This window comes from Oncorhynchus masou, chromosome 15 (assembly GCF_036934945.1).
Source record: "Oncorhynchus masou masou isolate Uvic2021 chromosome 15, UVic_Omas_1.1, whole genome shotgun sequence".
NCBI lineage: Eukaryota > Metazoa > Chordata > Actinopteri > Salmoniformes > Salmonidae > Oncorhynchus > Oncorhynchus masou.
The window spans coordinates 10937951-10965909 of NC_088226.1; the positions used below are offsets into that span (position 1 = coordinate 10937951).

The following is a 27959-nucleotide window of genomic DNA, read 5'->3' on the forward strand; positions in this document are numbered from 1 at the left end:
CAGTGCTCGCCCCTGTCCCACAGTTGTGTTGGAAGAATTCTTCCAACACAACACATTCCTCTGTCTCTCCATGTAAATCTTTTAACAAACCCCGTTCGCTTGATAGTGGACATATCGTATTCCCTGTTCCTCCGTCCCTCTAGCCTATCTCTCCTTCTCTGTTTGAAAGTGAGTGAAGAGTGGGTTTCACAGACAGGCCGATGATAGACAGACAAACGGACAGACAAGGACGGAGCAGCAGATTGAGTAGTCGACACCGACTGAGAGGCAGAAAACAAACCACAATGTTCATTGACCTGATTTTATAGCATGGGTTGTTTGCTATTGTGTTTTTGTATTGTTACAAAGTGTGTTTTTGTGTGTGAGTAGGACTATGAGTGTGAGAAGGACTATGAGAAGGACTATGTGTTTTTAATTTATTTTTATTTGTTTTAATTTTACCTTTATTTTACTAGGCAAGTCAGTTAAGAACAAATTCTTATTTTCAATGACGGCATAGGAACAGTGGGTTAACTGCCTGTTCATGGGCAGAACGACAGATTTGTACCTTGCCAGCTCGGATTCGAACTTGCAACCTTTCGATTACTAGTCCGACGCTCTAACCACTAGGCTACCCTGCCGCCCCGTGTGTGAGAAGGACTATGAGTGTGAGAAGGACTATGAGTGTGAGTAGGACTATGAGTGCTTATTCAAACTATATTAAGAATGTGGTTTAAAGTTGATGGATGTGGACATGAGTGTGTGTGGTGGTGTGGGAGCATGTTTCTGGCGTGCCCCTGTTCTTTTGTTCCCCCTCCCCTCGCCTCAGCACCTTTGCTGTCCACACCACAGTGACCAATGACCTATAGAGGTCAGAGGTTAGTCTTAGGGTCATTTGATTTTTAATTCTAGCCCCTCTTGGAGGTTCTGAGCGATGCTGTCTGTGCTGTTCTAGACATTGACCCTCGTTTCTTCACTTTTACTGCCCATTAATCTGTTCTCACTTATTACCAATCACCAACTGTTATGCAGGAACATCACTGAGGACCTTTAATCCAACATGACATGTTAAAAGGATGAAGCCAAGGATTATGTAGGATTGTGAAGGCCTGTGTCCATATACAAAGGCTTGACTTCCATATTGCCGATCTTTAAACATCCGGTAACATCTGCGTAATATGCAGATAAAGGCAGAGCGATCTGCATATCTCAAAACATCATACAGAACACCAAATCAAATCTGGATTCAAATTTGTTTTCTGTCAAATAGTTGGTGCAATTGAATCAGTTGGAGAGACCCTGGCCCCTCCGTCTGGCACTCCAGGCAGGCACAATCAAACTCTCAAACTCGTTGAAACAAACAAAAACTCTAATGCATATCCCAAACGATCCCACATTGCACCCAGTGCAACTGGAACGGTTTCCTCAGCGCAGGGTGTGATGCTCTGGGAAATATTCTCAGCCAAGTTTGTTACTGCAACGTAAAAAAAAGTTTAAAAATAAAATAAAAATCACCTTTATTTAACCAGGTAGGTCAGTTGAGAACAAGTTCTCATTTACAACTGTGACCTGGCCAAGATTAAGCAAAACAGTGTGATACAAACAACAGCACAGAGTTACACATGGAATAAACAAACGTACAGTCAATAACACAATAGAAAGAAATAAAAACACCCAGGGGTGAAAGTAAGCTGGTACGGTCCGGAACAGCGTCCCGGATAAATAAATATATGGGGTACGCTGTACTGGTAGAACGTGAAACTACACAATAATTATCACAAAATGCAAAGAAAATATAGACCATTAACCATTATATAACATTACCAAATGTCAGCCACATGAAAAATGAGAGAATTGACTTGAAACCCGGGGGGTATAAGCTCCAAATTGTGTTGTGGAGGAGATGGGTGACCTATACCGCGATGCACGTGGACAGCAGTGGACCCAATTCAGGCTACAAGTTCAGGCCTAATGACAATCTCAGTAATCTCAGATGCAATAAATCCAACTACTAACAGATTAGATTTGTTTAGAAAAATATGTATGTTATTTATGTTTGTGTAGCATAATATTAATCAACAAATCAATGTACATGCAAAAACAGGTATTGAAACAAATAATTCTGAAAATCTACCAACAAATATGATAATAATAGTAATAATAGTAATTTTACTCAACAAGCTTGTTTAAGTTCAGCTCACTTCGAGCAGAATTTGTTGAATAAACAAACTTTAACACATGAGCTCAAATCCGTGACCTTTTGAAGTCCACTCAACTCACAGAATAATGCTGATAATACAATTGGTTAAATGGGCTTTTAAACAGTACGGCCCTGATGCTCTGATGGAGAAATCCCTCGTTCACAGGCCTGATTGTGTTTGAACAATGTTAGAATTGTTGCCTTTTTTTCCAGGAGTGGAAGTGGTGTGTGACTCATATCAGAGGGAAAGGAATGTCTTCAGAGAAGAGGTTGAATATAGACCACTCTGATTACATGTATGTTCATGCATGATGCATGGTAGAGGTTGTGGTGCTCAGTTGTATGCAGAGAAAGAGAGAGAGGTTTAGTAGCACACTGTGAAGCTGCTGTGAATGTCTTCAGAAAAGCCGTCGAGGACAGAGAACAAATGATGCCAATGTGTGATAGATATGTGGAGATAGTGGCCAATCTTCCTGCCTGCAGGACATATATGAAGTTTGTTCAGTACATGTAGCATTGCGCTATCACACTATTGTTGTGTAACGTTAGCAGTGGACAGAGGGAGCTCTGTGAGGGAGGCTCTGTTCAGTGGGGCCTACCGAGGCCTGTTCTGTCTGTCAGCCAGGGCCGAGGAGAGGAGGACTAGAGAGGACAGTACTAACTGCCGTAGGGGAGACATGTTGTTCTCAGACACACACTGGCTGAGTGATTCATGGTCTTTAGAGGAGGGGAACAGCAGGGAGGACCAGAAGAGGAGACACACAGATGGGAGGAAGAAGACCCAAATGTCACACGTGGGATGTGTGCTGTACACTCAGTGCAATGCTCGCTAGATGAGTGCTGGAATTTGGTGAGAGTGGAAAATATGTACAGTATGGCTGAACTCTGACCTTATGCGGCACTGGAAAACATATTGTTCTAACAAAGCACTCCTTTATCTCTATTTGTGCATGGCCACAACCACACATACAGTAGAATTCACATCACTCCAGTGTAATGTAGGTAGATGTGGTATGTATATCACTGACTCAGTCCAAGCTAGGGAGATCAAACACACTCTACATACACGTAATGACTCCAACAGGTAAAGTGAGGTAAGGATTATTAGGAGGTCTAATGAGATTCAGACAGGTGATGCTGGCGAAGGAAGCATCGCTGCAGGACAGACAGGTAGATGACAGACAGCGCCAGTCCTAAGGAGTCAATCACTGTTGATGTTGGGGCGGCTCCAGACCTCACATGGCCTCCTGCCAACAGCTCTGCTCACCCAGGGATGCTTTACGACACCAGGCCAGGGGAGAGGAGAGGAGGAGAAGGAACATTCCCCAGGCCTGTGTAAATTCCCCCATGGAGCAACTGTAGCTGCTGTACTGTGGGAACAATGGTGGCTCTGGGACAGTAGGGTAGGAAGCAGGGAGGGGTAGGGTAGTGGGGGTGAGAGGTTAGCACTCAGCCGTCCATCTGTGTCACTGCTGTGTTTGATTAGCGTCTGTCTGTTTGTGGTCGTTGGGATGTTCTATCCCTTCTGTACCCTCACTGGTGAATTCCTTCCTGCTTGTTCCCAGAATGCTAGAGATTATCTGGTCTCTGTCAGATATCGGATTCCATCTCTTGCATTTGTATTGATTGCCGTCCAAAATAGTTGGATGTTTCATATTCATTTGAATATTTCTGAGTCTTTGGCTATAGTTTGTCCGGTGTGTGCCGTCATTGTAAATAATAATTTGTTATTAACTGACTTGCCTAGTTAAATAAAGGTTACATTTAAAACATTTAAAAATATATAGTATTGTTCTTTGTGCAACAAAGTTCTGTGGAGTATATTTGTGTGTGTGTGTGTGTGTGTGTGTGTGTGTGTGTGTGTGTGTGTGTGTGTGTGTGTGTGTGTGTGTGTCTGGCACCTCATTGTGAAGATTGTTTCTTTCAGAAGAGGAATTTCTCCTGCTCTTCTCATTGTTTTCCCACATGGCATTGCACATTTGGACTACTGGCTGAGGTCAAAGGTCAGATAGAAGGCTCTCTGTACATTAGTCATGTGGATGTTATGTTTGGTTATGTATGCTGTGTTATACATTAGTTATACTTTACATAATATTTTTATGCCAAACAACTCTATGCACAAGGACTGCATTTAACAATTTCCAGCGAAAAAGACCCATTTAGTGGAAGAACTGTACAGATCTATTTTAATGCGACCACGTTTTCCAAAAATATCTGCTCCAAATGAAGATTCAAAGGTGTTTGCAGAAAGAATGGGATGTCAACTATGACATGGCACCTTAAGTTTGAAAACATCTATTTTGTGTCAGGATTTGGCCAGGGTTGTTCCGGGTTTTTGTCAGTAGATGTCCCCATTGTGCTTTTTGTCCCTGTGTTTTTCCCTTGATCCCCATTATTGTTTGCACCTGTGTCTCGTTATCCCTGATTGTATTTAAACCCTTTGTTTCCCTCAGTTCTGTGCTCTGTGTTTGTATGTTAGCACCCTGCCCTAGTGTTCTGTGTGCTCTTGTCGATTCCGGGTGAAGTTCTTGTGGTATTCTGTTTTTGTTTATTTTTTGGTGAGTTTCTTTTGAGGTCTTTTGTGTTTTTCCTACCACCTTTTGGATTTGCCATTTTTTGTATTTTAGGATTTTTTCTTTATTAAATACACCGTCTTAAGTACTGCTGTGTCTGCCTCATCTTCTGGGTTCTGCTGACTATTCGTGGCTCAGTTGGTTAAGTCACTGTTTCTCACTCCGGAGACCCAGGTTCGAAACCGGGTCCTGACAGAAACACAGAGCCAAAAATGAACCCAGAGGCAGCCAGTTCCCAGGACCTTTTTGCCACGCTGTCCCACCACCAGGAGACTGTCCAACGCCACGAAGCCGCCCTGGTTCAGCAAGAGGCCTTAATGGCTAGACATTCTCATCTTCTGTCGGAGATGCTGACTTCCATAAAGCAGATATCTGATCGACTTACCCCGGCAACGGTTCCCGTCCCAGTACCTCAGGTTCACGTACCCATGGCAGTTAACCCCCTGGCTGAACCTCGTCTTCCACCTCCCCAACGGTTCTCAGGTGATCCAAGTGCTTGTAAAGGCTTTCTCACTCAATGTTCTCAGCTGCAACCTTCGTCGTTTCCCACCGACCGGTCTAAGATCGCATATATCATTACCCTGCTGTCGGAAAAAGCCCTGGCCTGGGCTACTGCTGTGTGGGATGCCCATAGTTCCTGCTGTGCCAGCTACTCTGCCTTTGCTGAGGAATTCAAACGAGTGTTTCAAGGCCCAAGCAGTGGTTCTGACTCAGCCAAACAGCTCCTGACTCTCCATCAAGGTTGGCGCAGCGTGACGGACTATGCCATCCAGTTCCGCACGGTGGCAGCTGCGAGTGGCTGGAACAACGAGGCGCTCACGGTGTGCTTTCTGAAAGGCCTTTCCGACACTATCCAAGATGAACTGGCCACTCGGGAACCACCGGACAATCTCGAGTCCCTGATCAAGTTGGCCTCACGCATTGACCAGCGTCTGAGAGAGAGAGAACTCAACCATAGACGTCTAGCCCCTATCAGTCCCAGCTCCGAGTCCCCACCTTTATCATCGCTGGCTCCACCGGAACCCAGGCAGATTGGACGCATCTCCCAGGCTGAGAGAGACCGCCGGATGAGGGAGCGACGCTGTCTATATTGCGGCAAACCGGGCCATTTCCGTTCCACGTGTCCGGGCTCCAGGGAAACGCTCTGTCCCGGACCGGGGGAACTGTAACGGAAACATAACCTCCTCCCATCCGTCCAACTCCCGTCTGCTCATTCCAGTCACCCTCTCCTGGGACAACCACAAGCTTCACCTTCAAGCCTTGGTAGACTCTGGAGCCGCAGGTAACTTCATGGATGGTGTCTGGGCGAAGGAGAATGGCGTTCCCTCTGAACCTCTAAGTGACCCCATGAGGGTTACTACATTGGATGGAAGCCCTTTGGGATCTGGACTTGTCACTCATGTCACTACCTCCTTGAGACTTTCAGTTTCACAACACCAGGAATTGATGAACTTTCATTTGATCTCCTGTTCCGAGTTCCCTCTCGTCCTTGGATACCCCTGGCTTCACAGCCATAACCCTCACATCGACTGGTCTGTGGGCACTATCAAGCAGTGGGGTCCTACGTGCCAAGCTACTTGTATTTTCCAGAATTCCCCGAGTTCTACTCCCGAGTCTTTAGAATCCATCGACCTGACCCGAGTTCCCGAGTGTTACCATGACCTCAAACTGGTGTTTAGCAAACAGAGGGCCACCATGCTACCACCCCATAGATCTTACGATTGCCCCATCGACCTGTTTCCGGGCACTTGCCCCCCAGGGGTCGGATCTTTTCCCTGTCTCCACCCGAACGAGCTGCTATGGATACCTACATCAAGGACTCTCTGGAAGCAGGCCTCATGCGTCCATCAACCTCCCCGGCGGGAGCAGGGTTTTTCTTTGTGGCCAAGAAAGATGGTGGATTACGTCCTTGCATCGACTTCAATGACATAACCGTCCGTAACCGTTACCCGCTACCCCTTATGGCCACAGCCTTCGAGCTGCTCCAGGAAGCAGTTGTTTTCACTAAGCTTGACCTGCGGAACGCATACCATCTTGTGCGGATCAGACCTGGTGACGAGTGGAAGACCGCTTTCAACACGCCTACTGGTCACTATGAATACTTGGTGATGCCCTTCGGCCTGACCAACGCCCCAGCGGTGTTCCAAGCGCTCATAAACGATGTGCTTAGGGATATGCTTAACATATTTGTGTTCGTTTACTTGGATGACATCCTCATCTTTTCGAGCTCCCTTCAAGAACACACTAAGCATGTCAGACAAGTACTCAAACGCCTCCTGGACAGCCATCTGTACGTTAAGCCGGAAAAATGTGAATTCCATTCATCCCGAGTACAATTCCTGGGATTTGTAGTGGAACCCGGTCGAGTCCAAATGGACCCTAGGAAGGTAGGGGCGGTAGCGGATTGGCCCACCCCCAAATCCGTTAAGGATGTTCAGCGTTTCCTGGGCTTCACAAACTTTTACCGCAAGTTCATCAAGAACTTCAGTTTGGTGGCAGCTCCTCTCTCAGCTTTAACCAAAGGTGGCAATGCAAGGTTTGTGTGGGGAAGAGAAGCTGAGACGGCCTTCCAAGGACTCAAGCAGCGCGTCCTCTCTGCTCCCATCCTGATACTACCGACTACGGATGAACCATTTGTGGTGGAGGTAGACGCATCTGAGGTTGGTGTTGGAGCTGTCCTGTCTCAGAGGGGTAAAGACAAGAAGCTTCATCCGTGCGCTTTCTTCTCACACCGGCTTACCCCGACTGAGAGGAACTACGATGTGGGGGATCGTGAACTCCTAGCGGTTAAGATGGCATTGAAGGAATGGAGACACTGGCTCGAGGGGGCTTCTCACCCGTTTCAAGTGCTTACGGACCACAAAAATCTGGAGTATATCCAGCAGGCGAAGCGATTGAACTCTAGACAAGCTAGATGGTCTCTTTTCTTCAATCGATTCCAGTTTATCCTCACCTATCGGCCCGGGTCGAAGAATCTCAAACCGGATGCCCTGTCCCGAGTCTACGCTCCTGCCATTCGAGATGACACGGACATGCCTGTCCTTCCTGCTGCTAAGATTGAGGATACTGTGAGACGTGCTCAAGCTAGCGAACCGGACCCTAAAGGAGGTCCTGCCAATCGGTTGTTTGTCCCCAAGGCAGTGAGGACTCAGGTCCTTCTGTGGGGGCACTCCTCTCGCCTCACCTGTCATCCGGGCGTAGGTCGCACCTTGGAGTTCATCCAGCGTAAGTTCTGGTGGCCTACCATAAGAGAAGACGTTGCCACTTTCGTCAATGCCTGCCCCGTGTGCTGCCAGGGCAAATCTTCTCACCTCCGCCCTCAAGGACTCCTTCACCCTTTACCTGTTCCCCACAGACCCTGGTCCCATATCTCATTGGACTTTATTACTGGACTTCCTCCATCCCATGGCAATACTACTATCCTAGTCATAATCGACAGGTTTTCAAAGGCGGCCAGGTTCGTCCCTCTGACTAAGTTACCTTCTGCCAAGGAAACGGCTGAGTTGGTAATTAATCATGTGTTCCGAGTCTTCGGCATTCCTCAAGATGTGGTTTCTGACAGAGGTCCCCAGTTCGCCTCAAGGTTTTGGAAGGCCTTCTGCCAACTCATGGGGGCTTCTGCCAGTCTATCTTCAGGGTACCATCCGGAGTCCAACGGCCAAACAGAGAGGATGAATCAAGAGCTGGAAACCACCCTCCGATGTATGACTCGTGACAACCCGTCCACATGGTCATCCTTTATTGTTTGGGCCGAATACGCGCACAACACCTTGCGCTCCTCCTCCACTGGTATGTCCCCTTACGAGTGTCAGTTTGGCTATGCTCCTCCATTGTTCCCGGACCAGGAGGCAGAAGTCAGAGTGCCTTCAGCCTTGAGGTTCGTCAGACGCTGTCGGCTTATGTGGAGGAAGACCCGTCTTAATCTGATGCGTTCCTCGCAGAGGTATCAACAACAAGCCAACAGACGTCGCCGTCCCGGGCCTACCCTGCGCCCCGGCCAGAGAGTCTGGCTTTCCACAAGAGACTTACCTCTACGGGTGGAGTCTGCAAGCTGTCCCAAAAATACATCGGTCCCTTCAAGGTTGCCAGGAGAGTTAACCCAGTTTCTTATCGCCTACACTTACCCAGATCCCTTAAGATTAATCCCACATTTCACGTGTCATTGTTAAAACCTGTTGTTTTTCTCCCCTTGTCCCGGCAGACAGACCTCCCCCTCCGCCTCGTGTCATTGGAGGCCAGCCGCAAAATTATACCGTCCACCGGATACTGGATTCCCGCCGGGTGCAGCGGTCCTGGCAGTATCTGGTGGACTGGGAAGGCTACGGTCCTGAGGAGCGCTCCTGGGTTCCTGCCAAAGACATCCTGGACCCTGACCTCATTCGTCAGTTCAGGGTCCTCCACCCTGAGAGAGCTGGTAGGAACGTCAGGAGCCGTTCCTAGGGGGATTCTGTCAGGATTTGGCCAGGGTTGTTCCGGGTTTTTGTCAGTAGATGTCCCCATTGTGCTTTTTGTCCCTGTGTTTTTCCCTTGATCCCCATTATTGTTTGCACCGGTGTCTCGTTATCCCTGATTGTATTTAAACCCTTTGTTTCCTCAGTTCTGTGCTCTGTGTTTGTATGTTAGCACCCTGCCTAGTGTTCTGTGTGCTCTTGTCGATTCCGGGTGAAGTTCTTGTGGTATTCTGTTTTTTTGTTTTTGTTTATTTTTTGGTGAGTTTCTTTTGAGGTCTTTTGTGTTTTTCCTACCACCTTTTGGATTTGCCATTTTTTGTATTTTAGGATTTTTTCTTTATTAAATACACCGTCTTAAGTACTGCTGTGTCTGCCTCATCTTCTGGGTTCTGCTGACTATTCGTGGCTCAGTTGGTTAAGTCACTGTTTCTCACTCCGGAGACCCAGGTTCGAAACCGGGTCCTGACATTTTGGTTATTGAACTACAGTTTGTGAAGTGGATTTAAATACGGTAACATCATGGGTCCCTGATCTATACTACACAGAAATGGAGAATTATGAATATGAATGTCATTCTCCTTACATTCTCCTGGACATCACAGCGCAGCACAGCACAGCACAGTAGAGTAGAGTTCAGTACAGTGCAGTAGAGTAGAGTACAGTAGAGTATAGTTCAGTACAGTAGCATACAGTACAATATACTCTACTGTACTATACTCTACTTTTCTTTACTGTACTGTATTGTACTATACTACTGTATTGTAGTGTACTCTACTGTGCTCTACTCACTGTACTGTAATGTACTGTACTGTGGTATCTTAAAGATATGTGGGTTCTTGGTAATGGAATTACAAGACAAAATATTGTTATTAGTTGGAAGTGGTCTTTACGTCAACTTTATTGCATTTTAATGTATTTCTAATACATTTGAAGACTTTTTCCCTAGATGTTTCCGAAGACATCTTTTCCATCTGTTTGACAAGAAATCAAAGTCTTTACTTATGCCTCATTTTTAGGATGAAAACGATTGAAAGATGTACAGTGCCTTGCGAAAGTATTCGGCCCCCTTGAACTTTGCGACCTTTTGCCACATTTCAGGCTTCAAACATAAAGATATAAAACTGTATTTTTTTGTGAAGAATCAACAACAAGTGGGACACAATCATGAAGTGGAACGACATTTATTGGATATTTCAAACTTTTTTAACAAATCAAAAACTGAAAAATTGGGTGTGCAAAATTATTCAGCCCCTTTACTTTCAGTGCAGCAAACTCTCTCCAGAAGTTCAGTGAGGATCTCTGAATGATCCAATGTTGACCTAAATGACTAATGATGATAAATACAATTCACCTGTGTGTAATCAAGTCTCCGTATATATGCACCTGCACTGTGATAGTCTCAGAGGTCCGTTAAAAGCGCAGAGAGCATCATGAAGAACAAGGAACACACCAGGCAGGTCCGAGATACTGTTGTGAAGAAGTTTAAAGCCGGATTTGGATACAAAAATATTTCCCAAGCTTTAAACATCCCAAAGAGCACTGTGCAAGCGATAATATTGAAATGGAAGGAGTATCGGACCACTGCAAATCTACCAAGACCTGGCCGTCCCTCTAAACTTTCAGCTCATACAAGGAGAAGACTGATCAGAGATGCAGCCAAGAGGCCCATGATCACTCTGGATGAACTGCAGAGATCTACAGCTGAGGTGGGAGACTCTGTCCATAGGACAACAATCAGTCGTATATTGCACAAATCTGGCCTTTATGGAAGAGTGGCAAGAAGAAAGCCATTTCTTAAAGATATCCATAAAAAGTGTTGTTTAAAGTTTGCCACAAGCCAACTGGGAGACACACCAAACATGTGGAAGAAGGTGCTCTGGTCAGATGAAACCAAAATTGAACTTTTTGGCAACAATGCAAAACGTTATGTTTGGTGTAAAAGCAACACAGCTTATCATCCTGAACACACCATCCCCACTGTCAAACATGGTGGTGGCAGCATCATGGTTTGGGCCTGCTTTTCTTCAGCAGGGACAAGGAAGATGGTTAAAATTGATGGGAAGATGGATGGAGCCAAATACAGGACCATTCTGGAAGAAAACCTGATGGAGTCTGCAAAAGACCTGAGACTGGGATGGAGATTTGTCTTCCAACAAGACAATGATCCAAAACATAAAGCAAAATTTTCAATGGAATGGTTCAAAAATAAACATATCCAGGTGTTAGAATGGCCAAGTCCAGACCTGAATCCAATCGAGAATCTGTGGAAAGAACTGAAAACTGCTGTTCACAAATGCTCTCCATCCAACCTCACTGAGCTCGAGCTGTTTTGCAAGGAGGAATGGGAAAAAATTTCAGTCTCTCGATGTGCAAAACTGATAGAGACATACCCCAAGCGACTTACAGCTGTAATCGCAGCAAAAGGTGGCGCTACAAAGTATTAACTTAAGGGGGCTGAATAATTTTGCACGCCCAATTTTTCAGTTTTTGATTTGTTAAAAAAGTTTGAAATATCCAATAAATGTTATTCCACTTCATGAATGTGTCCCACTTGTTGTTGATTCTTCACAAAAAAATACAGTTTAATATCTTTATGTTTGAAGCCTGAAATGTGGCAAAAGGTCGCAAAGTTCAAGGGGGCCGAATACTTTCGCAAGGCACTGTATCTATGCCTTCATTTCCCCAAAATATACTCTTAGCTTTCATTTGACACCCAATTTGATATGCTCCTATGAACTTCATGTTGATGCTCATGGGTCCTTTTACATGGAAATGCTCCGTTTGGACAAGAACCTTGAGGATTGGATAGTTTGGACAAGAGAGACCATGCGATTGAAGAATTTGAGCTAGAGAGCCTTTGGGATTGGATAGTTTGGACAAGAGAGCCCAGGGGATTGAAGAATTTAGACTAGAGTGCCTTTGGGATTGGATAGTTTGGACAAGACAGCCCATAGGATTGAAGAATTTGGACTAAAGAGCCTTTGGGAATGGATAGTTTGGACAAGACAGCACATAGGATTGAAGAATTTGGACTAAAGAGCCTTTGGGATTGGATAGTTTAGACAAGACTGAGTGATTGAGTTATTGTTGTTTTGAGTCCAGTTGTCAGGTGTTTTGAGTCTGTCTGTAACACAGCACTCCAAAGGCCTGTCATAATTAGACCCATGCTGCTGCAGATTAAAATGCTGTTTTGGCTGTTCCAAACACCATTGCCTTATGACCTATGTGTGTGTGTGTGTGTGTGTGTGTGTGTGTGTGTGTGTGTGTGTGTGTGTGTGTGTGTGTGTGTGTGTGTGTGTGTGTGTGTGTGTGTGTGTGTGTGTGTGTGCGCGCACCGTATGTGTGTGACCAGCTTGACCTGATAAATGATTCACTGGTATTTACTTCTTGGTTCATGGCAGGGCAATTAGGCTGGATTTGAAAAGACATCATAAATGTCTATGTGTGGGCGAGGGCAGGCGAGGACTGTGGGAATGAGCATCAGCATGAGTAAGGCTGTAAGGCTGTCACTGTGTGCGTACACTCAGACAGTTGTGTTTGTTAGGAGCAAGCAGCAACTCCTGTAATTAAATCATTTATAGGGATTGTTTATGACTCCCATATCAAAGTAGAATTTAAGCTGCTCTGTCTTGCGGACCTTTAAATCAGTACCTGATGTTTTCCATTGTGTTTCAGACTCAGTTTGGATTTAATTCACAGCTTAACCTATTTACAGTGCAGCCTGTTACTATTCTATGGGTGCTCTGTGGGTGAGATCTGAGCTGCTGTGAATAAAAGGTCTCTGCTATGCAAATAAATAATGCCATAAAAGCTAACAGGGTGTTTTTCTGCAAGCAGCGAGTGGGCACTGGTTAAATTCTCACCGCATGTTTAATTAACAGAGAGAAGAAAAGTAGAAAGTGTAGCATGGAGAGAGGAGGGGAGAGAAAGAGCTACAGGGGGCAACTTCAATTTAGGATCCTCCTTTTAAATGGCTGGAATGCTCAGTTCTGCGTTGCCAGCGTTGCCAGTCTCCCCATAAGCTGTGTGTGTGTGTCTGTGTTAGGGCTGGATATGGCCAGGGACCTTACAAGACGATATTATAACAATACTTAGGTATCGATTCAAATTATTTGCGATTTTCACAACTCTATATGTATTGCGATTCGATACTGCGATTTTATTGCGATTCGATGTTCCAACATATTGCTTTTTATATGTCTGCTGCAGAGGAACGAGAGAGAGCATGAGAAAATTAGTTTTGATCAGTTAGGGAAGTAAAGTGTTGAAAACATGTTGGCTCACTGTTTAAAAAGAACAAGTTGTAGGAAGAAAAATACTGGAGTTTTGGCACAGGTACAGCCAGCTGACAAGAGGCTAAGGCTACCTAGCAAAACCAAAATAAATGACTGCCAACTGTAAATAAACTACAGGCATGTTTTAATTATCACCGAAGGGGTGAACACACAGCAGTGTGAACTAGTACATACTCCTACTCCATGCTCCTACTCCATACTCCTACTCCATACTCCTTCTCCATACTCCTACTCCATACTACTCCATACTACTCCATACTCCTACTCCATACTCCATCTTTTATTCCCATGTTACTTCTGAAAGAGTTATCTGTGTGTTTATTCCTGATAAACACATTGTAACTGGAGAAATGTGTATTGCACATGCCAGTGAAACGTTGTGAATGGGAGAGATGGTGAGAGAGGTGTCTTGCTGTGGGATGCTGGCTCTAGGCAGGTGTCAGCTGTCAGGTGTTTTCCAGTGTGTAGTGTACAGCAGGATTATATAGTAGGCGGAGTCATGGCTGGATCCCATAATAATAGCCCCGGAACAGAAGGCCACCTGCAGGACTGCTGCTTTCAGCACTGAGTGGGCCTGTCTCTGTCTCCTCTAATCGCCCCCACCACCACACACACACACACACACACACACACACACACACACACACACACACACACACACACACACACACACACACACACACACACACACACACACACACACACACACACACACACACACACACACACACACACACACACACACACACACACACACACACACACACACACACACACACACACACACACACACACACAGGTTCCCACCAGCTCCTCCGAACTGGCAGTTCTCTCTGCTGTAAAGAACACAGCCTTCTACCACTAAGTGTAGCCAGACAGCCAAATATCATATCGGTGACTGTACTGGTTGAAAACAACATGCTTACAGCTGCTGTGAGAATCCTAAGGTCCAAAATTATGATGATTTAGTTTTCCCTCAAATGTCTGAATATCATAAGCGGAACTGAACAGAAATTTGGACAGATAATTTATAAAAATCTGTTCGCTTGGCTTTAGTTTCAGTACAAGGTGTGAAGACATCATATTTCTCATATGAAGTATGTGTTATTGTATCACTGTGTACTGACGTGTCTCCTTCTCTCTCGTGTGCAGCTGATCCCATCGATGTGCTGCAGGTGCTGGAGCTGTCAGACCACATGGAGGGGGTGTCCATGGAGGCTGGCCTCTGCACCAGCAGGAAGGACATGGAGGAGACAGACATGGCCTATAGAATAGACAAGAAGATCCAGCTCAGTGCACCCACCAAACAGTTCTTCCCAGGTAACAACAATCTGTAGAGATGTAGTACACATCCAATGAGTCTGAGTCATGGTGTATGTGTGGTAATTGCAGTGAATCCTAAGCTTCACTATAACACAACGGACCTGACTTTGTTCTCCCTCTTCTCCATGGGAGTAGTTCTTAGGGTGTAGTAGCACAGGCCATTATTATTATTCATTGAAGTTCAGATGTGTGATATTGTTATTTTGGGAGGGGCAGTGGGTCTTGCCAGTGTGGGAGTCCCCAGGGTGGTGTGTCAGCCATACAGTCAGTCAACACCTACTGTGTTCTCCACTGTATGACTGACTGTATGACTGACTGTATGACTAAGTGTATGACTGACTAATTTACTGACTGTATGACTGACTGTATGACTAACTGTGTGAATGGCTGTATGGCTGACTGTATGGCTAACTATATGACTGACTAAATGACTGTATGACTGGCTGTATGACTAACTGTATGACTGACTGTATGACTGACTAAATGACTATATGACTAACTGTATAAATAGCTGTATGGCTGACTGTATGACTGACTGTATGACTGACTGTATGACTGACTGTATGGCTGACTGTACGACTGACTGTATGGCTGACTGTATGACAGACTATATGACTTCCTGTATGGCTGGCTGTATGACTGACTAAATTACTAACTGTTTGACTGATTGTATGACTGATTGTATGACTGACTGTATGACTGACTAAATGACTATATGACTAACTGTAGAAATGGCTGTATGGCTGGCTGTATGGCTGGCTGTATGACTGACTAAATTACTAACTGTATGACTGACTGTATGACTGACTGTATGACTGACTGTATGACTGACTGTAGAAATGGCTGTATGGCTGACTGTATGGCTGGCTGTATGACCGACTAAATGACTATATGACTGACTGTATGGCTGACTGTATGACTGATTGTATGACTGACTGTATGACTGACTGTATGACTAACTGTATGATGGACTGTATGACTGACTGTATGACTGACTAAATTACTATATGACTAACTGTATAAATAGCTGTATGGCTGACTGTATGACTGACTAAATGACTGTATGACTGACTGTATGACTGACTGTATGACTGACTGTATGACTGACTGTATGACTGACTGTATGGCTGACTGTATGGCTGACTGTATGACTTCCTGTATGGCTGGCTGTATGACTGACTAAATTACTAACTGTATGACTGACTGTATGACTGATTGTATGACTGACTGTATGACTGACTGTATGACTAGCTGTATGACTGACTGTATGAATGACTAAATGACTATATGACTAACTGTAGAAATGGCTGTATGGCTGACTGTATGACTGACTAAATGACTGTATGACTGACTGTATGACTGACTGTATGACTGACTGTATGGCTGACTGTACGACTGACTGTATGACTGACTGTATGACTATATGACTTCCTGTATGGCTGGCTGTATGACTGACTAAATTACTAACTGTTTGACTGATTGTATGACTGATTGTATGACTGACTGTATGACTGACTAAATGACTATATGACTAACTGTAGAAATGGCTGTATGGCTGGCTGTATGGCTGGCTGTATGACTGACTAAATTACTAACTGTATGACTGACTGTATGACTGACTGTATGACTAACTGTATGACTGACTGTAGAAATGACTGACTGTATGATGACCGACTAAATGACTATATGACTGACTGTATGGCTGACTGTATGACTGATTGTATGACTGACTGTATGACTGACTGTATGACTAACTGTATGATGGACTGTATGACTGACTGTATGACTGACTAAATTACTATATGACTAACTGTATAAATAGCTGTATGGCTGACTGTATGACTGACTAAATGACTGTATGACTGACTGTATGACTGACTGTATGACTGACTGTACGGCTGACTGTATGACTGACTGTATGGCTGACTGTATGGCTGACTGTATGACTTCCTGTATGGCTGGCTGTATGACTGACTAAATTACTAACTGTATGACTGACTAAATGACTATATGACTAACTGTAGAAATGGCTGTATGGCTGGCTGTATGGCTGGCTGTATGACTGACTAAATTACTAACTGTATGACTGACTGTATGACTGACTGTATGACTAACTATATGACTGACTGTATGACTGACTAAATGACTATATGACTAACTGTAGAAATGGCTGTATGGCTGACTGTATGGCTGGCTGTATGACCGACTAAATGACTATATGACTGACTGTATGACTGATTGTATGACTGACTGTATGACTGACTGTATGATTGACTGTATGATTGACTGTATGACTGACTAAATTACTATATGACTAACTGACTGTATGGCTGACTGTATGACTGACTAAATTACTATATGACTAACTGTATAAATGGCTGTATGGCTGACTGTATGGCTGGCTGTATGACTGACTAAATGACTAACTGTATGACTGACTGTATGTCTGACTGTATGTCTGACTGTATGACTGACTGATGTATGACTGACTGTATGACTGACTGACTGTATGACTGACTAAATGACTATGACTGACTGTATGACTGATGACTGACTGTATGACTGACTAAATTACTATATGACTAACTGTATAAATAGCTGTATGGCTGACTGTATGACTGTATGACTGACTGTATGACTGTATGACTGACTGTATGACTGATAAATGACTGGCTGGCTGTATGACTGACTATGACTGACTGTATGACTGATTGTATGACTGACTGTATGACTGACTGTATGACTAGCTGTATGACTGACTGTATGAATGACTAAATGACTATATGACTGACTGTATGATGACTGACTGTATGACTGACTGTATGACTGACTGTATGACTAACTGTATGACTGATGGCTGACTGTATGACTGACTGTATGACTGACTAAATTACTAACTGTTTGACTGACTGATTGTACTGTATGACTGACTAAATGACTATATGACTAACTGTATGGCTGACTGTATGACTGACTAATGATGACTGTATGACTGACTGTATGACTGACTGTAGAAATGGCTGTATGGCTGACTGTATGGCTGGCTGTATGACTGACTAAATGACTAATGACTGACTATGGCTGACTGTATGACTGATTGTATGACTGACTGTATGACTGACTGTATGACTAACTGTATGATGGACTGTATGACTGACTGTATGACTGACTACTAAATGACTGTATGACTGACTATGACTGACTGTATGACTGAAATGGACTGTATGGCTGACTGTATGGCTGACTGTATGACTGACTGTATGACTGACTAAATTACTAACTGTATGACTGACTGTATGACTGATTGTATGACTGACTGTATGACTGACTGTATGACTAGCTGTATGACTGACTGTATGAATGACTAAATGACTATATGACTAACTGTAGAAATGGCTGTATGGCTGGCTGTATGGCTGGCTGTATGACTGACTAAATTACTAACTGTATGACTGACTGTATGACTGACTATGACTGACTGACTGTATGACTGACTGTATGACTAACTGACTATGGCTGAATGACCGACTAAATGACTGACTGACTGTATGACTGACTGTATGACTGACTGTATGACTAACTGTATGATGGACTGTATGACTGACTGTATGACTGACTAAATTACTATATGACTAACTGTATAAATGGCTGTATGGCTGACTGTATGACTGACTAAATTACTATATGACTAACTGTATAAATGGCTGTATGGCTGACTGTATGGCTGGCTGTATGACTGACTAAATGACTAACTGTATGACTGACTGTATGGCTGACTGTATGTCTGACTGTATGTCTGACTGTATGACTGACTGTATGACTGACTAAATGACTGTATGACTGACTGTATGACTAACTGTATAAATGGCTGTATGGCTGACTGTATGGCTGACTGTATGACTGACTAAATGACTGTATGACTAACTGTATGCCTGACTGTATGGCTGACTGTATGACTGACTGTATGACTGACTGTATGGCTGACTAAATGACTGTATGACTGGCTGTATGACTGACTGTATGACTGTATGGCTGACTGTATGGCTGACTGTATGACCAACTAAATGACTGTATGACTGACTGTATGACTGTATGGCTGTATGGCTGAATGTATGGCTGTATGACTGTATTACTGACTTTATGGCTGACAATTTGACTGACTCTATGATTGATTGTATGGCTGACTGTATCACTGAATGTATCACTGACTGTATGACTGACTGTATGACTGTATGACTGACTTGAATATTATTTAATTGGATACAGAAATTGTATCCTGCCAGCAGGACACCTGTCGACAACTTCCAGTGAAATTGGAGGACGTGCAATTCAAATAAATAATCATAACAATTATGGATATTAAACATTTAGGTACATACAAGTGTCTTATATCAGTTAAAAGCTTAAAGTCTTGTTCATCTAACTGCATTGTCCGATTTACAATAGGCTCTACAGCGAAAGCATGCCATGCGATTGTTTGAGGATGGCTCCCCACATCAACATATTTTTCCACCGGCACAGGCTTCATAAAATTGCAAATAGCGATTAAATTATCACTTACTTTTTGAAAATCTACCTCTGATTTGCAATCCAAAGGGTCCCAGCTACAACATGTATGGTAATTTTGTTAGATAAAATCCTTCTTTATATTCCAAGTCGGGGCTGTCGATTTGAGTAATCTACTTGTTTAACATGCAGAGATAGGAATACAAAAAGCTACCACTAAACTTTGTTAAAACAAGTCAAAATACGTTTCTATTTAATCCTCAGGTACCCTAAAAGGTAATTAAACTCATATTTCATACGGAAAGAAGTATGTTCACTAGGAAAGCAAAATTATCAGGTGCGCGTCCTCTTCGTCGCACGCGTACAGACTGATTTCCAACTCTGGCTCCTAGTACTAAAACTCAAAGTTCTTCCTCGATTGGGAAGAAACAAGCCTGAGACCTTGAACAAATACTTTTGAAATCTAGTGGAAGCCATAGGAATCTGGGAACTGGAATTGCATATGCCCCTATGCTTTCCATTGTAAGAGCATGGGCTCTCAAAAATAATTCTGGTTGGTTTTTCTTTGGATTCTTTCCTACCATATCAATTGTGTTATAGTCTCATACAATATCTTAACGTTTCTAAAAACTTCAAAGTGTTTTCCATCCAATGGTACCAATTATATGCATTTCCTGGCTTCTGGGCCTGAGTAACAGGCAGTTTACTTTGGACACGTCAGTCAGACAGGAAGTAGAGAAAAATAGACCCTAACATGAAGAAATTATGTATTTTTACAAAAAAAAACAGTGTTGGGGGCAACATTATTTTAACACATCAGAGAAAAACAGAGTAGAAAAGGTCAACCATATCATTCACAATTGTTCCTCCTTCCCCCCCCAGACTCGTTGTTCCCTGTGGACTTCTCCCTGATGACAACAGTGAGGGCAAAGAAGGACACCCAGTTCTTCCTGCTGTCTGTGTATGATGAGCAGGGTGTACAGCAGCTGGGGCTGGAGGTGGGCCGCTCTCCTGTCTTCCTGTATGAAGACCACCAGGGACAGCCCTCCCCGGAGCTCTACCCCATCTTCAAGAAGATCAACTTGGCTGATGGAAAGTGGGTACTACCCCTGGCCTGATGTCCTTGGCTCTTGACTGGGACTTCTTCTCAAAACCCAAACTCTATAGCCCCTGATTTATGATTGACACATATTGTCATGATTGGGTGAGATTGACCTGCATCGTGTCATTTGTTTGGCCATTGGGTATCACCGTTACCTGACCCAAAATATGCAGTTTCCTCAGTATGTGATTTCACTTGGCCATACTTGAACGTGGCACACACATCTCACACAATGTGCTTGACCCTAAGTGTTCTGGAGCCATAGAGGACACACATAGATCACGCTAGTACCATAGAGTTCTTGGCTCACAATACAAGGTCAATAGCTTGACTTGACCCTGTAAAATACTACAATGTGATTCAATGCATTTGACCTTAGAAAACCCTTCCTCAGAATACTGCATACAGGTGGTGCCTCCTTCTAACTGAACCCAAGTGACCTACATTCAACCTGACACTTTATATTGCTACTTCTGCATTATAAAGATATCACTACACTGTACTAATCCATCTCTACCTCTCTGTCTAACCAGGTGGCACAGAATAGCCTACAGTGTGGAGGGCAAGTCAGTCACCCTGTACTTGGACTGTGAGAAGGTGCAGACTCTGGAGTTACTGAGAGGGGACAATCCCCTGGTCAGCACGGAGGGGGTGATCGTGTTTGGAACACGACTACTGGACGAGGAGGTGTTTGAGGTAGGACACCAGGGCGAGGGTTTCAGGGTTGGGTGTGAATGAAGTAGTGTCATGGACTGTATGTAGGATTTGGTATGTATGTACTGTAGTCCCATCAGTAGCAGAACACAAACTGGTTCATTCTGGTATTGGATCTGAGAAACATCAATATTATTTGTTGCAACTTGTTTTAACTGGATTCTTGGCATAATGTAATATTCACTCATTCCTCGGAGCATAGCGCCTCGACAAATGGATCTCCACGCCTTCTTATTCTAGGCCAGGTTCCAGGCTGATGTGGTGTTGAGTCCCAGGTTGTGTATGTCGTTGTCCAACTGGTTGGACGACCTGGTTCTCGGTCTTCCTCTTGGGCCTGGCCAGTTGGGGGATGATTCCTTCAGGATAAGGGCAGGCTCCAGAGGTGGGATTGTTCTGACCAGGTGGCCGAACAGTCGGAGTCACGAGACTCTGACCAGGGAGGAGACGGGGTTGGTCCATCTTTTGACTTATTGTGGAGTACTGGATTTTAATTTTTTAATTTTTAATTCACCTTTATTTAACCAGGTTGGCCAGTTGAAAACAATTGCAAGTAGAGCTACTAGGGTGCAAAAAGTAGAGCTACTGGGGTGCAAAAAGTAGAGCTACTGGGGTGCAAAAAGTAGAGCTACTGGGGTGCAAAAAGTAGAGCTACTGGGGTGCAAAAAGTAGAGCTACTGGGGTGCAAAAAGTAGAGCTACTAGGGTGCAAAAAGTAGAGCTACTGGGGTGCAAAAAGCAAAAAAAATAACAATATGGTGATGAGGTAGTTGAGTGGGCTATTTACAGATGGGCTGTGTACAGGTACAGTGATCGGTAAGCTGCTCTGACAGCTGATGCTTAAAGTTAGTGAGGGAGATATGTCTCCAGCTTCAGTGATTTTTGCAATTCGTTCCAGTCATTTGGCAGCAGAGAACTGGAAGGAAAGGCGGCCAAATAAGATGTTGGCTTTTGGGGTGACCAGTGACCGGGGCTTTACCTAGCAAAAACGTATAGATGGAGCCAGTGGGTTTGGCGACGAATATGTAGCGAGGGCCAGCCAACGAGAGCATACAGGACACAGTGGTGGGTAGTATATGGGGCTTTGGTGACAAAACGGATGGCACTGTGATAGACTACATCCCATTTGCTGAGTAGAGTGTTGGAGGCTATTTCGCCCAAGTCAAGGATCGGTAGGATAGTCAGTTTGACGAGGGTATGTTTGGCAGCATGAGTGAAGGATGCTTTGTTGCCAAATAGGAAGACGATTCTAGATTTAATTTTGGATTGGAGATGCTTAATGTGAGTCTGGACGGAGAGTTTACAGTCTAACCAGACACATAGGTATTTGTAGTTGACCACATATTCTAAGTCAGAACCGTCCAAAGTAGTGATGCTAGTCGGGTGGGCAGGTGCGGGCAGCGATCGGTTGAAGAGCATGCATTTAGTTTTACTAGCATTTAAGAGCAGTTGGAGGCCATGGAAGAAGTGCGGATGTGGTCGCGCCATGCGATGCCTAGTATGCGGCAGAGGCACTCGGAGTCAAAGGCGTCCAGACAACATGTGAGGTCCCAGGGTGAGTGTCCATGACGTGTGAGGCCCTGGGTGAGGGTCCATGACGTGTGAGGCCCTGGGTGAGGGTCCATGACGTGTGAGGTCCAGGGTGAGGGTCCATGACGTGTGAGGCCCTGGGTGAGGGTCCATGACGTGTGAGGTCCAGGGTGAGGGTCCATGACGTGTGAGGCCCTGGGTGAGGGTCCATGACGTGTCCATGAGGTCCAGGGTGAGGGTCCATGACGGTGAGGCCCTGAAGGTCCAGGGTGAGGGTCCATGACGTGTGAGGTCCAGGGTGACGGTCCATGACGTGTGAGGTCCAGGGTGAGGGTCCATGACGTGTCCAGGGTGAGGTCCAGGGTGAGGGTCCATGACGTGAGGTCCAGAGGCCCTGGGTGAGGGTCCATGACGTGTAAGGTCCAGGGTGAGGGTCCATGACGTGTGAGGCCCTGGGTGAGGGTCCATGACGTGTGAGGTCCAGGGTGAGGGTCCATGACGTGTGAGGTCCAGGGTGAGGGTCCATGACGTGTGAGGTCCAGGGTGAGGGTCCATGACGTGTGAGGTCCAGGGTGAGGGTCCATGACGTGTGAGGTCCAGGGTGAGGGTCCTCACGCTGTGGGGGGGGTGTAGTCTTCCCCAGTGATAGTCCACCTTAGAGGTGGCCTACCTTAGAGGCAGCCTTGGCTTCATTAGCAAGGGTGTCATGCCACTTCTGTTTGTCCCTTATTCTTATCTCGTAGTTTTCAAGATGGTCCAGGGTCAAGTCAACCTGGACCGTCTGAGTAGAATATAATTTTTGTTGAGATTTCGCAGCAGTAGCTCTCCAGTAGCTTGCTCTGGATGTGTGGAACGCTTTTGACACCTTGTAGAGTCCATGGCCCGACGAATTGAGGCTGTTCTGAGGGCAAAGGGGGGTGCAACTCAATATTAGGAAGCTTCCTTATGTTTTGTACACTCAGCGTATATGAGCCGTTGCCTGGACAATACCGGGAGTAGGTTAGCACTCTGACTTAAACCCTAATGCAATATCCCTACTATAAATTCTACTTGTAGCCCTGAAGAAATGATTTTATTGAGGCATGAATGAGATCCTTTAAAGCCACAACGGACGAGATTAAAATAACCATTATTTCCATGAGCTTCATTCATCAAATATGCCTGTTAGACCAGTGGAGATATTTACTTGCTTCATATATTAGCTGAATATTCTGACATGAACCCGCAGGGGATCCCGATCCCACTAACCTTGTTTTAACTCGGATGACTTTCTCTTCTCATAACCTCATTTCTGTCCCGGCCCATGCAAATGAAAGAGATGGCACATTCCATCACATACTCCACTAATTGTGTTCAGTTTTGAACATGCAGGCTGGAGCAGTATGTATTGTTGCTGTAAGCTTTAATGGGGTGTGAATGGGAGGGGCGGAGAACGGTTGAGAGTGGAGCAGCAGGTAGGGGAGGACTAGGTTGTTTGCGGAAGGCAGTGGGGGGTGGGGGCAAGTACTGTTCAGACATGATCTGCTCTGGCCACATCTTTTCTACTGTGATCAAATACCTGGAAATGAAACTCAACATTTGTATTTGTATGAGTGAGTTTGGATGTTTTGGAGAGTGTGTGGTGTTAGATGTGTTGACATTTGAACAGACAGCTCTATATTTTGACGTTTCAGAGTGTGTGTGAGAGTGAACATGTGTCAATGAATGTATGAGTGTTGTTCATGCCTGCTGATTGGGAGGATTGATCTTGTGGGAAGAGGAATTTCCCAGTCGTCAGTGTTTATCCCTACAGCGACACTTGTCAGGGCTGCTGTCCTCATCATTATCCCTGAGTAGCTGTGGAGGGCAAAGGTCACATATTTAATGAAGGCTTGGGTTGTTTGAGCTAGGTGAAAGTGTTTGGGGGAATGACCACGTCATTATGGAACCTTAAAATTTAAATGGACACTGAACAGTGAGTTATGATGTGTAGTTAAATATGTGAATAATATAATATGTGTGTGTGTGTGTGTGTGTGTGTGTGTGTGTGTGAGAGTGTGTGTGTGAGTGTGTGTGTGTGTGTGTGAGTGTGTGAGTGAGTGTGTGAGTGTGTGAGTGTGTGTGACATACATATGTGCTTTCAAATCAAACAATAAAAAGATAAATGAATTCCAAGTGAAGCTCATATTCTTCTATTTTCATTTCCCTAACCCTGTTCCATAAGTCATTCCCAATGTCTCTCCCAGGATAGTGTGCAGAGGCCTCGTCCATTGTAATTCCAATGCAGCTCCACTCTTAATTCAGTAGCCTCCAGCATAAAGAGAGCCGAGTAGAGCAGCAGTCCTATCTCTGCTCATGTCCGCAGACCCTGAGACACAGAGGGGGAGAGTAGGAGGGGGTCACAGAGCACACACCCTCCCATCTCTCAGGCCCCTCAGGGTACCATCCCAACACAGACTTTGCATACTTGAGACATTGGAAAAGTACAGAGGAAGGGTTATTATCTGGTCCTAATGGGTTAATGTACACAAACTTCAGTCTTCTTCAGTCTTCCACCCTCTCAGAACCAGGTGTCCCCTGATGTTCTCACGTAGACAATAACTATACAATCTGCCTCTCGCCAAGCCCCCACACAATAACCTCCCCTTCCGCTGATGGCTTAACTTTACCTCAACTGCTTCTCCTACTCCATAAGTAAAACTTAATAGCCTCCAATGAAATTAGGTTCCTCCTCCCGCTCATACTTTAACAGACACCCCTCTATCTCCCAAATAAAACAGTCTTCTTTCTCCAATTAAGCAATGCTTACCCTGAACATTCCTTACATAAAACAACTGTAAAGATCCATTTTCACCCCAACCCCATCTTTCAAAACATCCCATTTATCATTCCTCAGGCTGCAAAAAAAACATCCCATTGACGTCCTTATAGCATTCTCTCTGCTCTGCTCTCTCTGAATAGCCTAAGTGAGTGAGAGGCCAGCTCGTGTCCCATGTTGAATGGTTGTGGGTCAGGGTTGTGTTGACCTGGATGAGGCTGGTGCTGGGGGAGAGGTTAGAGGTTGGCCTTGTTCGCAGGCCCGTTCTGTTCCCAGGACCTGGTTCTGTTCCAGGAGGGATCCAGAAGGCCAGTGTTCCGGCCCAGTTCCCCCAGCGTGGGAGAACATAGCGTGGGAGCTTGGGGACGGTGGTCAGCCCCTAATGCCTCTATTGCTTCCAGATTGCCTTCAAATGACTGTTGGTGTTGTTTACACACGTGCAGAGCCATGGACACAAGAATGTACACGTAAATACTGTACGCACACACACACACATACTAAAGCAATCATTTAACTGTCCACAAGTCTGAAGGTATTATCTGGGCTCTCTGTGGGCTGTTTGTGTGTTTTTGCCACGTCTAACGCTTAGATATGATCCAGCCCAGTGTTTATGTGTGAACAACATCTGACTGTCTGTCTGTCTGTCTGTATTAGTCATTGTATTATTGCTGTGAGTAATCAGGCCTCTTTAGAAAACATTCAGAATTTTGGTGTTGGCTTGGCTTGATGTTGGGTTGTTATCAAGCGTGTCTTAAAAGGGCAGATTTGATATTGATAGAGGAATCTCATGAATAGCTGGAGAGATTGGAAATGCTGCATTAATTAGTCAAGGTCTGTCTGTTGTAGATGCATTTCTTCCTTTCTAATGATTGTTTTCAGATGTTTTGACATCTGTTGCCCTGCAGGCTAGTAAGGAGCTAAGTATTTCTTCTTATTTACTGTAGTGAGGTGAGGTGTAGTCATATTCAGTGCAGTATGTGTTGTTGTTGATGTTGTTGTTGTTAGGGGTTCAAGCAGCGAAGCTGGTAATACCCTATTGTATTTCTTCTGGTTCATTATTATTATACTGGATTCTTCCCCCAAGGAAAATAACATGCAAATTCCCATGGCCCATGTGTCACACCCTTTCATGCAATCCCATGCAAATTTGTCACATTGTGGCACTATAACAAGCGATTGAAAATGCTACATTTTAAAGCTCATGCTACTCACCCTGTGTGACGGAGGGTCATGAAATTTGGTACATAGGTCCCACTCCTCACAAGGAACAAATTTGCCTCATGAACCTATAAGGTCCGCCATGATGCATTTTCCGACATTTAGAATAATGTGAAAAATACTTAAAACACTACTCCTCTGTCACCGAATGACCGATCTGCACAAAAATGGATATATGGCATCTATGGAACAAGCTCTATCAATGCACTATTTTTCAATCTAGTATGTTAAACAACATGGCAACTACTGACCAATAAACATTCACATGGACCTGATCTGGCACATAAATACATATAAATCAGACACAGATAATCGTATTGTAATACAACTTGGTACATATGTTCCAAACATGGTTTAGACTCAACATATGAAAGCACATTTAGATCAACCACATGGTGGCACTATAACGGGCACATATTTATATGTCTTGATCTGTTTGACTCAGAGTGATGAAATTTGGCACACATGCTCAGGGATATTAGTCTAGCTAATGTGTAAAAGTATGGTTCATTTTGGCACTGTTGGACAGAAAAAAATCATTAATGCAAGCTCATTGGCTCATAGCAGCCATATTGTTTGAGCAAGAGTCCTGCAAAATAGAAGAAGCTAATTAAAGTGGTCAATATCATAAAAGATAGTTCAAAATTCATTAAACTCATATAGCATGAGATCTGATTGATTTTTCGTTTGGATATTTACGAAGCGTGGTGAGGAGTAGAGTACAGCTCATCCTTGGGCAATGTGTCCAATTTGTCTTGATGGTGGCACAGTGGGCCCACAGCTTGAACCCCGACATTGCTGCTTGCAGCTATATTCATTGTTGTTGTGTATAAACCTGTTGGTCTTATTAACCCAGAGAGACTGTATAACAGTGCTACAAAGGAGTGTTTGACGAGTCCTAGTTCAGGCCAGTTCTAGACAGTGTTTATGGAGTGAGATCTCATTAGTGGAGAAGAGATGAAGTCCATTCACTGTGGCTTTAACAAGGTCTTAATAAGGCCTTAATTGGCTGCTATGAAAGGGAAAAGGGAAAAGAGAATACCACAACTGAATGTATTCAACTGAAATGTACCTTCCACATTTAACCTAACCCCTCTGAATCAATACCAGCGAACTAGCACCACAGTGCTGGCCTGGGCACCATAAAGCAAGCCCACACTTCCAACCACTCTAGTCCTATGTTAGTCAATGGAGCAGCTCTATTGGCTGAAACGTTGGTATCAAAGATCCATTACATTGTATACAGAGTATCCAATAGTATGAGCCTGCTGGAGA

At 44.5% G+C, this 27959-nt stretch overlaps 1 protein-coding gene across 1 annotated transcript in view; it reads left to right on the forward strand.

Moving 5' to 3' along the window:
- The window catches only part of LOC135555596 (collagen alpha-1(XI) chain-like), a 91058-nt gene that overhangs the window by 6091 nt on the left and 57008 nt on the right, over positions 1-27959 (forward strand). The window contains 3 exon segments of the mRNA XM_064988172.1: positions 14651-14818; positions 20210-20423; positions 20963-21125. Coding sequence (XP_064844244.1) covers positions 14651-14818; positions 20210-20423; positions 20963-21125 — 545 coding nt within the window.